The sequence below is a fragment of the Macrobrachium rosenbergii genome, chromosome 5 (genome assembly GCF_040412425.1).
Source record: "Macrobrachium rosenbergii isolate ZJJX-2024 chromosome 5, ASM4041242v1, whole genome shotgun sequence".
NCBI classification, from domain to species: Eukaryota; Metazoa; Arthropoda; class Malacostraca; order Decapoda; family Palaemonidae; genus Macrobrachium; species Macrobrachium rosenbergii.
The window spans coordinates 4,150,918-4,164,208 of NC_089745.1; the positions used below are offsets into that span (position 1 = coordinate 4,150,918).

Here is a 13,291-nt window from a genome sequence, read left to right on the forward strand (position 1 = left end):
AGAGAGAGAGAGTTGGATCTGATATCTTGACCTACAAAGGAAGGACAGAAATACATCTACGCGAATGAGTGAGTATGAACCGGAGCCTTTGCATTAAGAGAGAGAGAGAGAGAGAGAGAGAGAGAGAGAGAGAGAGAGAGAGAGAGTGGACTACGAGAGAGAGAGAGAGGAGAGAGAGGCTTGGATCTGATATGACAAATTTATCAGAGTTAAATACTGCATCCTATTTACAAAGGGAGTTCCTGTATCTTCATCACAAGAAATGAGTATGACTTCTTGAGAGAGAGAGAGAGAGAGAGAGAGAGAGAGAGAGAGAGAGAGAGTTAGAGAGAGAGAGAGAGAGAGAGAGAGAGGCTTGGTACAAAACCATCTGATATGACCTACAAAGGAAGTACAGAAATGAGTATGACGAGAGAGAGAGAGAGAGAGAGAGAACCACTTTCTTTAACAATAGAGAGAGAGAGAGAGTATTTTTCATCTCTTAGAGAGAGAGAGAGATATCTTTCTGAGAGAGAGAGACTTAGATTTGATATGACCTTTTTTGCACAGAGGAAGGACAGAAATGTATAAGTATCACTAGAGAGAGAGAGAGAGAGATCCTGGACTTGACTGATGCTTACTTTTTCTTGATATAACTATTCCTCTACACTCAACAAGGAAAGAAATGACTATGACTGCAGCGTTCTAAAGGATATATACACATAACAAAATACAAAAAAAAATATCTTTAAAATACGCCACTGAAAATAAACCAACTGAAAAAAACACGGCAGTCGAGCTAAAATGTACAACACAGAACATGAAAGAAAGTTGGGAGTACCAAAAAAAAAACAACCGATGAACGCATTGTATTTTCCTTGAGGATACACTTGATTTCTATTTTTTTCTATCTGATCTATAAGTTTGGAAACCCTTATCTAGTCATCGACCATTAATACAGCAAGCGGCTGAAATCTTTCTTTTGGGATAAATCAGACTTAGATTTTATCTATAAATGCCAGGCATAAATCACTCAGCAGAAGGAAAAAAATACTAGATACGAACCGGCCCTGAAAATACATTCGTGACGCTAATTCACATCTGGCTGATGTCCGAGGATACACTCTGTCCCCGACGAATTAATACAGCAAGCGGCTAAGGATAAATCAGCGTTATTTTCCTGAAAATTATGACGCAAAATACTAGCAAAAAAAAAAAAAGTTCATAGAGTTTTTGTAAACGAAAGCGATTCTATGGGAAAACAATACAGTATTGGGTGTATTATTATTATTATTATTATTATTATTATTATTATTATTATTATTATTATTATTATTATTATTAATTATTCAGAAGATGAACCCTATTCCTATGGAACAAGCCCACAGGGACCATCGACTTGAAATTCAAGCTTCCAAAGAATAAATTATTATTATTATTATTATTATTATTATTATTATTATTATTATTATTATTATTCAGATTATGAACCGTAATCATATGGAATTATTATTATTCCTAGGCTATTCTTCTGAGATGAAATTCAACCTAAGGAGCCACTGACAGAATATATTATTATTGTTATTATTATTATTATTATTATTATTATTATTATTATTATTATTATTATTATTATTCAGAAGATGAACCTTATTCATAAGGAATTATTATTGTGTGTGTGTGTGTGTGTATTATTATTATGAACTCTAACAGGAGCCATTGGATCTGAAATTCAAGCTATCATAAGATTATTCAAAGAAGATATTATTATTATTATTATTATTATTATTATTATTATTATTATTATTATTATTATTATTATTATTATTCAGAACAGGAACCATATTCACGTGTAACAAGCCCACCGCAGAAATCGGGCTGAAATTCTGGCTTGAAATTATTAGCTTCCAAATTATACGTATTTCCCATTACCTTCTGTTGCTTCTTATTATCGAATGAACACTATTCATTTTTGGGAAGCTGATTGAATTCCAAGTCAATGGCAGAACCATATTCACGTGGGCTTGTTCAATCCAAGGATATTTCCCATTATCTTTTGAATAATAATAATTCCAAGTCAATTTGGTAATAATAATAATAATAATAATAATAATAATAATAATATAGTGTTTATTAGAAGGTAGTAACGCCTCTTTTCATAAATACACGAAGAGTTACTCAAACACCAAACATACCTAAGCAGTCTAGTGCAAGCGGCAATGCTACGTAATGAAAGCCAAGGTCAAATGAACGAGTGACAGTATATTTCCGAGTATGATAACTTAATAAGTTTGTACTTGGGAGGCGACGTACTAATTACAAAGACGATAAAATAAGCGTAATTATAGAATTACACTGTCTATTGGACATAGCAAAGGTATATACGAATTCTCCTTGACTGCGCAAAGGAAATATATCTTACAAAATATGTAATTTATATCTATATTTTTGTGTGCACATACAGATCGTCTACAGGAATTCGAAGCAACATAATATACTTCCTATAAGCAGGATATAAATTCAAAAGCTTAAATGCTGCCGTCATATTGACTTGCCAGGCACTAATAATATAAACATGATCCAGTTTCGCTAAAGGTTTGTGTGCCTGGAGCCACGTTGAAACATGTTCAGTTTCCTGGCAGGTTTCAATCACGCAACTGTTTATCTCCAAACCGATTAGCCTTTATATGAAAGATGTCATTAATCAAATCCTCAAAACAAATCACATACTATAATAATATCTATTCGCTACAAATCAAAACAATTCTTACCACCGTTACACAAATATACAACTCAGAACGTTAATTTTTTTCCTATAAAAAAGTTATTTACAGACAGCAAAAACACAATACGCTCTTGAAAGAGCGAACAACAAAAAGTCTCGTCTGAAAACTAACATTCCTTTAAAGAAAAATGAAAATTCTTTCTTCCGATGCAGACGGAATGTTTCACGGGATATATTTACGCCACGGAGCAAAATGACAGACGGACCAGGAACATCAAGAATTCGTGCGAAAATTACATCTACATTTTACGGGAAACACGTCAGTTGTCATTCCACTCCGGATGCGGAATCGATCAGACCATCATACAAACTCTGGGTGAAAGCGGAATGTAAATGTTTCGATTTTTAAAACGCTTCTTTCGATGAATTTACAAGTAGCAATTCACTCCGCTGAGCTCCTGTACAATTCAAAGAGTTATTCCTCTAATCTTCTAGCGGGGAAATTAAAAATACATTCAATCATTCCATCACGATAACTTCCGAAACATTCCACTCAACCAAGGTAAGGTTTAAGAGTAACTAACGATTTTCCTTCCGTGAAAATATTTGGAAAAAGGAAAAAGATACATTTCTATAAAGCGGGAAATCCACGTGTTGTTTTCACGGTCAGTTCATTTTCAGTAATTCCCGAAATATTTTCTTCCTCAGATAGCGCTGGGAGCAGGGAATTTTCACCCGTGAACATACTGAGTACAGAAAACATTTACAAAATATCCGTCGAAACGGCGATGTTTATTTTCAGACCTTTGTCTACAACGGTGACCAGATTGAACATTTTTTCTTTCCCGCACTTTTTTTCTACAGAGATACTTGACACAACAATGAAATCAGTCGCAGGACACAATTCAAAATAAACATCATCTGGTCAGCTTTGAAATATAAACGGTATGTCTACAAATACTTTTTTTATAAAATCCTTTTAAAAAGTGTATTTAATGTCTATGTGTATATCTAGCCAAATCCGTAGGCCTACGGCAAACTAGGATACAACGATTTCTAAGTACATGACAAGAATACTTGGACGCCACTAAGTTCACAACCAACGCAGTATGAATTACAGTATAATTTAAAATATAATCCGTATCAGTTATACTGTAATATATGAAATGCAGTTTATTTATAATCTAGAAGTTAATAACAACCTTCATACACTGAATTCTAAACCTGTAACAAAAATAATATTCTGCATTCTGAAATTATAGCACACAACACAACAGGAAGTCTACAGTAAATAACAAACGTAATATGATTTTTAGGCCTATAACAAACAACACTATATCTACCTCGTAACACCACAATTCATATAGTTCCCGACAAAGCACAAAACTTTGATTTAACGGGCGACTACCAAACGCAGACACTATGATTTCCCAGTTTACGACAAACGTAACTCCCCATGCCTCGTATCTCTCGTCTAAAAACGTGTAAAAAAAAAAAAAAATAAAGCTACTTTATTGTCAGAAGTCATTGAAGGGGATGAAACGAACGGAAGTATTTTCCGTTAGAACCGGTCTTCCTCTCTCTCTCTCTCCCCATCCCCACCCCCCCCGGGGCCTCCAACCTTCCCCTCCCATCCTCCGGTAACCGAGTCACAATCTACACTTCCCCCTCTGGGTGACAAATTTCCATACCTTTAAATTCTCGTCCCTACCATACTTCCAAACTCACGCGCCTCCAACTGATCAGTCCCGCGTAGGCGAGGGCACTACAGTGATGAATAGATAATGAGCATGTCTAATTCTCTTGCTGAAAATGCGCTGGAAAGAATGAAGAGACGCTAATTTATAAAGGAGATATATGAAGGCGAGTGAGGAAATATGTAAACAGAAGTTACAATCTTCCTCTTTTAGGCCTCTCTGCATATCAGAATATTTGACTTATTTCGGTCCCCTTCGCCTCTGAGACCGAGACGCTCTTTCGTTTCCATGATGGTGTTATAAACTGCATAAGTGCCGTGGCTTAGGTGAAACCAAAATAAAACACTTATTACAACCAACAGTTTGAATCTTCCCTTATATTGAAAAATACATACGATTTGTATACATACATTTACATATAAATATAAAAAAATAAATATATATGTGTAGACATTTTTCTTTTTAAATACAATCTACTATTACTTATGTTTGAGATAAAAATACATAACACAAGCAGAAAACTAACCTACACTTTAAAAGCCTAACCTTTCTGCCAATAAGGCCCTCCAAAAAAATTACTTTTTTTTTTTACCCTCAATTTCACTAAACTTGCGTTGACGTATAAACCACAAGGAACAAAGATCAAAATGGCAAGCAAAGTACAAGAAAAAGACCTATGTCAAGTCTGAAAACAAGATATGAAGAATAGTGTAAAATGAAGGCGAAAGAGAAATCAATAATGTAAATAAATTCACATGCAACGGCAGAATAGAAAAACTAAAAATCACTCCAAGGAAAAGCAGAAAGCTTAGGCTAAAAAAAAAATTTGAGAAAAGGGCGCCTAAAACCTTCAAGAACAGGACGCACCAGTAATGCAAGATCAACGAAGCAGACACGATTCAGGAAAACCCCGAGTGCAGAGGGAAATTCCGGAGCCTACACGTAGTAAGCTGCAGTTATTGATCCGACCAGTCAGGTGACTGATAACATGCAAATCATGTCTGTTGTGGGAGGGAGGTGGGGGGGAAATATGCCAACAAAAATCTATCACATATGAATTCATAAATATGCTCTAATTCTATTCAATCACGGTCGCTGAAATGTTGCGCAGCTACGTACAAACATATAAAACAATTAAATGAGTAGTACCACGTAAATAACCAACTTGCTAAGGTGTTGTTGTAGACGTTGCTTAATCGTGTGTGTATCTCGCGATACCTCAAGGTATGCAAGCTTTAAAATATTGCATCTCTGCTCTTTAGCTCTTTAAAGGGAATGGACAACAATGTCAACAGTCCGTGCACAGTAGACTTCGAAAAAAACCCTGACTTAAACAGATAAGGCTGACGGAAAGTGTGTTAAGCCATAAAATTACAGAAAAAACTATCGATATCTACATGAGACTGTCTCAATTCTAAGCCAGGACATTTAGATTAATCGTTAAATAAACAGAAATTAGCCCAATCAAATCAAACGACAGTAACAATATAAAAGTAAGCGTCACTGCAAGAAACATACTTTCCACATTCTCCAATTCCTCGGAAAAAAATAATTCGAATTGCCCCCTCAACCCCCCAAAAAACTGATGAAAGCTATACACTCCATTATTGCAGTAAAATGCGCAATTCGAACAACATCAATACTGCGTTAGATCTAGGAATGTCATTACAGTGAAATCAGCTTTCAGCAGGAAACTGAACAAAACTCTACGGGAATGCACAGTATATTTAACTTACACCGAGTCTGTTAGGGTGTACTGTATAACGTATTATTGGTTCTATTAGGGTATATAACGTATGATTATCATAGACAGATGTCAGGACAACCCAACGCTCTACAGAACAGCTAATTATTGCTAAATATTGCATAATCGACACTGATTTGAAAAATAAGATATATTTTGATCGATACTCGTATATTCATATACTTCTACGGTATTTTATTTTTCATTTCCATAAAATATCAATATCGGTGAACGCAGTAGTTTGTTACTATTAAATAATGAAAAAAAAGGGCCACGCAATAAAAATAAAATAGGTTTTCTGAGAACTTTCTTCTAACCCTACGCCCGTCAAGAACACAACATAAATAAAGCCAATAAAAAGATAATTTTCTCAAGGACAATAACAATTTCTATAGACTGCTTTCAATGATTGGATTCTCTCTCTCTCTCTCTCTCTCTCTCCCTCACACACGCACACACACACACACACACATATACACAAGCCTTCATTACTTATACGCTACGGATGTGGGCATAGCCTTCATTTGTAAAATCACATGCACACAAATAAATAAATATATATATATATATATATATATATATATATATATATATATATATTTGTATATATGTATGTGGATGTTATACATATACATAAAATTTATATATGTAGAACAATCCTACTCCCCAGCACGACCTATAAATTACAGTTACCAAAACGATTAAACGGTTACACAATACGGTTCAGTCAAAGATCAATCACGTTTCTGTAAATTACGAACAAAATGAACTGTACAACATCCATTAAGGCGGATAAAACCGCGGTGAACATCGCCCATCTCCATAAAAATACTCTAAAGTATACGCAAGGGAAATCAATGCAACCTAGAACATGGGTCTAGTTTCGAGCCTAGGCCTACTACACTGCTCGGATTCGACGGAGCTTACTCCTACTCCCTCACTAATTCCGGCCCCCCTGGGTGTGAGTCAGTCTCCCCAAAATCGATTTGCCTCCATCGACATCCCAAAGTGATATGGGAGATCAAATATAAGGTGCTATTTTTTTACGTCCGGTAAATTATCAGCATTGCGGTACCGCTGGCGGTGTCTTCCATTCCCCATTACACCGCTAGGTTCCTCTCTCTCTCTCTCTCTCTCTCTCTCTCCTTTTGTAACGAATGCCCCTATCTATCTACTGTCCCCATCCATTTGAAGAGCTGTCGAGTCAACTCGCTTTCTCATCATCATCTGACACTTCGTCAATACGCAGAAGAAGGGGATTCGGTATGAGAAAACGGCGTGGATGAGAAAATAATAATAATAAAAAAGGGGTTTTATAAGGAATATGGCCGTCGTGAGTTCGACTCTCTCTCTCTCTCTCTCTCTCTCTCTCTCTCTCTCTCTTCTCGGGGCCGGGCTAGCTAAAATGACGCATGGCCAATTTCTAGAAGGTAGAAGGGAGGAACTCTTTCTCCTTCGTCGGGATATGACGGAAAGGAAGCTGACCTAACCAACCCCCGCCCCGAAAAAAAAAAAAAGAGGTGAGGGGAGGCGAAAAGAGGTGTGAGGGGAGGAGGAGGAAGAAGAAGAAGGAGGAGGAGGAGGAGGAGGAGAAGGGGAAGAAGAAGGGGAGGAGGAGGAGGAGGCGGAGTAGGAGGAGGAGGAGGAGGAGGACCATAACACGGCAACGGCGGCGACACTGCCTAGGCTTCCTCTCCCTCCTTCGGCCTGGAAAAATCGAAGACGCGACATTTTGGGGAGAATCTCTTACCTCCACGAACTCGAAGTCCTCCTGGAATCCCTCCTTCTTGCTGGCTTCGCACACCGCCCACAGTCCAACTACCAAGATCAACACCGCCTTCATTGCCACTTTTCACACCAAAGCACTTCAGAATAGTAAAAAAACCTTACAACAGCAGTCCAGGTATAAAACGGGAGAGCGGCACACTGCTCTCCTCAATGTCTGGACGCGCTGTGCTGCTGCTTCCCGCTCACTGGAACACCCCAATGCCATTGGATACCGAGGGGGAAGTGGAGTTAATCGGGCCCGGGGAGGTTCCAGTGTTCTAGTAGCTCTAGAATGAATTGATTTTGTGACGTTTATTGCTCTGTCGCTCACGTCCTCTTTTCCTTTCTACTAGCTACATAATATAAACAACGATAAGAATGCATAATTAGAGCAGAAGATGCAAAAACAAGCATCATAGTGCGATTTCAGCTTTTCTCAATACTGTATTCCAAAACAGTGGCAACCATGGGGAATTGGAAATGCACGGTGGATCTTCCCCACATGACACGATTCGTGATAAGTTTTTGACAGTTTTTTTATGCATATCAAACGGAAACTAGGGTATACTCCAGGTAATTGCCGAACATTAAGTTAGCCTAGCGACGTAATTAGAGTGATTCCTTACTTGGTGGGAAATTAGGATAGAAATAGCTAGATATGGGTGATTCTTTAGGCCTAGCAATACGTGCATATATATAAATATATATATATATATATATATATATATATATATATATGCACAGCTCAACAGAGCAATAGGTTACAGCAATCAGTAAGGAAATTAGATCTCCTGCCGCGACAACAAATCACAACAGATATTGCAAACCACGAGGCTTTCATGAAGCAAGTCGGTTTTCAAAGGACTCTTCTCTCTCTCTCTCTCTCTCTCTCTCTCTCTCTCTCTCTCTATATATATATATATATATATATATATAAATATATATATATATATATATATTTTTTATTTATATATATATATATATATATACATATAATACTTTCCTCTTTAAAGGGGTGGTACCAGTATGTGTTAGCCCTTTGGAAAAAGGGTGTTAGTCTCATGTCCTTCTTTTCGGTGGTTTTGGCCTACCACAGCTGTCTAACTACCAGGTACATGATTAATATATTTTCACAACACAATTAGCATATTATGACTGGCAATAAACACTGTCTGACTGAATATTCGAAGCTCTGACTATTTGATGCAAAACCAGCAGTAAAGGTAGGTCTAGGCGAAGCTTGTCTTTTAGAATCTTCTTCCTAACGTTCAAGTTGGTGCTTGAACTGGATTCTCTTGGCCTGCTTTTCAATAGAAATTTAGTTTAGATGCGAATGGATCACCCAATCCCCAAAAATGTTCATGGCTACCGGCTCTTAGCCGGGGCGGGCAGTCAATGGTGGCGGAGAATGGAGCTAGCCAACCAACTCCACAATTAGACTCAAGTTCGATTGTTGGGTTTATGTTGTGCGGATGGGTCTGCTCTGCTGCAAATCTTTGGACTAATTTTGACTAACTTGTAAAGAAAGTAATTTGCATTTTATAATTACGCATATGTGTAAGGATGTATTCTCTTTTGAAAATAATTCCAAAATCCAGATTCTCAGAACAAGTTTAAATTATCCAATAACCTCTTTCTTTCTCTCTCTCTCTTTCCATTTATATATATATATATATATATATATATATATATATATATATATATATATATATATATATATATATATATCCCTTCCCTTTTAAGGGGATGGCTCATGCGTATGGTAGCCTTCCATTCCTTGTAAGTTTCTTGGAATGAAGGTGCTATAGGCCTAATAGTATCACGTCCTTTTCAGTGGTTTTGGCTTATCACAGTTATCTAACTACCAAGTACATACTATACTGTCACGATATAATTAATATATTAGGACGTTTCGTGCAGTTTATGCACTGGCAATGAATACTATCTTACTGAATAGATGAGGCTCTAACCATTTAATGCAAAAGTAACGGTAAAGATGGGCCTAGGGAAAGTTTGTATTTTATCATGTTTTGCCAAATGCTCAGTTCTTCCCGATGTTCAAGCCAGTGCTTGAACTTGACTCTAGCTGAACGTTTCAATACAAATTTATTTTAAACACTAACTGATTACCCATCATCCCAACTGTTAACAGACACTGTCGCTTAGCTGGGACTGAGAGTCAAACGGTGTGGAGAATTTAACTGGACAACAAACTCCATAATTTAGACCGAGGTTCGATTGTTCGGTAATGTTGTGCGGATGGGTCTGCTCTCGAAAAATAGTTGAATGTACAGATCATTTAATAGTTAGACGATCTATTCGTATTCTCTGAAAAAAAAAAATTCAAAATTCCTATTCTCAAAACAAGTTTAAATTACCTTATTGATGCTCTCTCTCTCTCTCTCTCTCTCTCTCTCTCTCTCTCTCTCTCTCTCTCTCTCCACTACTTTTGAACGTCAAGATCTATCCATAAATATCTTTAGCACATATCTAATCAGAATACATTGACAAACTTTCAATAATCCAGCTTTTGGTTCTATATTCCAACCTAATTTATTCATCAACACCCAACTTTGTACGCTTTCTATATTTTTATACACAAATTCTCTTTGCAAGCGAGTTTCAATTACTAGAAATATAGAACATCAAATATTCAGCAACATTCGCAAGAAGAGGGAGATATGCAAAATCAAGAGAGATGGAGAGTCATGTAAACAAAGACGTGATTGATAATAAACAGTGACTCAAGATGATGAAAGAATAGAATCAAATAAAAAAGAAATTACTAAGGAAACAATGATGACAATCAACTGAAGAACAATACGTAACGTCAATAAACGAAAGCCCAAAACAGTTCAATGAAGATGCAAATGAACCTTACGTCGTGAGTCTAAAGTGGTTTAGCAACAGAGTATAGTTACCGTCGACATCAAAGTGGAAACAAAGTTAAGGCAGTAATTCAGCTCCAATTTCTTCATCAAATACAAGACAATATCGTCACGAAAGAATACACTATCAATCCAAGAGCCTCTCTTGAATTGAAAGCTTCAATTCCTATGGAAATTTTCAAGATTGTCGCTCTGTTGACGTCACAGCAGTATCTGGTGAACTTAACTGAATTCACTGGTCTCTCACGTCACATGTGCTGTTCGTTAATTGTAAATATGATGGTTTTACACTTCGTATTTTGTCACACCATGACGTTTTACCATATCATGAGTCGGATGATGATAAATACTTTCTCTCAGGACCACTGAATAAATATTCATCAGTAATGATAACGTGCTATGTCATTTCTAGTACCATGTGCATTAAAGGTAAATTGTGTAGCTAGATTCACCGTCAAACATTTGTTCTCAAAGACAGTATTTACAAAAACTATAAGTTCATAGGTGATACACTTTAATTTAAAGAAAATTACATAGGACTCGACCTTTGACCGTTAATATTAGCTCTGACGGCATAAATAACAAATTAGAGTACAGTTAGCAATAATCTTAATAAGGACTGACTCCCACTTAGCAAAGTTGATTCTAAAGAACAATTCACGCAAAGTAAGTTAGAAAATTGTATTGTAAATTGCATCCACACTCATTAAAAAGATAATAAAATCTCTTTACTTTACCAGTTAAACTCCAATCTCATTTATATATTTACTTTTATATATATATAAATCTATATCAATATCATATTATATATATGCATATAGTATATAGTATATATATATATATATATATATATATATTTCTCTCTGGAACACTCCGGTAGAACCATATTTCATCTCAAAGCTGTACTAAATGAAATATGGAAACCAGTTCTTTCCTTCAACCACTCTGACCTTTCCTAGTTGTACCGCATAGGTTAGTCGGTGGGTCAGTTTAGATTAGGCCGACCTCATGCCAGCATGGGCCTTTGCCCAAACGGAGCCTGGGAGTGTGGTTATGTGTGAAAGGACAGAACATGAAGAGCCTTGGTTAACACATACGGCTTAAAAATAAGACTAAGCTAAGTCCATGATAATGGTCTTTCCAAGACATGCCATCATTCACCTCTAAGATGGATTGAAGCCGTTCAATTCAAAATTCTCAAACATTATTGCGAATACGAGTACAAGATAAAGAGATGTAAAGGAAACTGGATTTTAAAAGCATCAGAGTCAAAACTTCCCTCTCATTCAATCTGATATACTAACGGCATCGAACAAGTTTATCTAGGAGCGAGAACGAGCTCCCGGAGAGGGCTTAGGAAGAAAGGAATATGATTTGCGAAGAGCATTATAATCAGGACATTGGTGAAAAGAAGGAATGGGTAGGAGAGAGAACAAATCCCTGTGGAACACCACCAGATAGGGAAAAAGTAAGAAGCAACACCAATCAGCTGCAGCATAAATGGACAGAAGTGAAAATAAAAATTAAATGAGCTCGCAGCAACGATAAAAGCCAGGAGGCTGACTAATAACAGGCTCTTATACCAAGTCCCGCCAACGGTGCCAACGGTCATGGAGATACCCAGTGCAATAACATCGGATTTCCAATAGGTCTACAGAGGCTAGTGTCAGATCTGAGTAATGTCAGGTAGGTGTGATAGGTCAGAAAGGTTTTGAGATTCCATGTGATTAAAAAATGAGCACTGGTAAGTGTTTAAAATACCTTAGCTATAGTTACAATGTATATGTGTGAGCCTATGTGTAACTATGCTTGGTGGCAACTGGCAACGTTTGTATATACCCTCATATAGTCTACGCCCTCATAGTTTTTCAGAAGAAAAGGATAAATTTAAGATAACACCTTCAGTAGCTATAGGTAACAAAAGTTCCCCAGCGTGGAATTATCCAAAACGAACGGCCTAGACAAATCCCTCCGTAGTCCATAAAAGAAGAAAGAAAATAGGATAGGAAACCGTTTACCGTCGAGAGAGACGAATCCCGGGTTATCTATCGATCGTTCATTCTCCAGCAATAATGTTTCTTTTCATTCCTCCCAGAAAACGCCGAAGGGAAAATGGCTAGGGTATTTTGAATCTGAATCAAGACATTTCGCGTTTCCGTCCATGATTGAAGGGGAATCGATACAGAAAATGTATGAAGATATAAAGTAACTTTTTTTTAAAGATTCTGAACACACACAATCCGAGATGCGTATCGAATCTGATTCCCCCTTCCCTCCGTAAGCAGTGGGATATTCTTATCTTTTCGTAAATAAGAAGAATCCTTTAAACCCAATAGATAAAAGAATTCCGAGTCTCATCTTTTATCAACAACATCTGTTGCCTCGACGAAATATAACTGGCAATTATTTTAATCTCTAAAGTTTCTGGAGAAACCCAAAAAACGAGCCAAATTCCAAAAGTTTTTCTTTATCGGCTCGGAAGAAGAAGAAG

The 13,291-nt window shown here is 36.8% G+C and overlaps 1 protein-coding gene across 1 annotated transcript in view; it reads right to left on the reverse strand.

Moving 5' to 3' along the window:
- Positions 1–8,114, reverse strand: part of LOC136838446 (proteoglycan Cow-like) — a 620,993-nt gene extending 612,879 nt beyond the window's left edge. Inside the window, 1 exon segment of the mRNA XM_067103375.1 lies at positions 7,896–8,114. Within this exon segment, the coding sequence (XP_066959476.1) occupies positions 7,896–7,988 (93 nt within the window). The 5' untranslated portion in view covers positions 7,989–8,114.
- Positions 8,115–13,291: the final 5,177 nt, after the last annotated feature.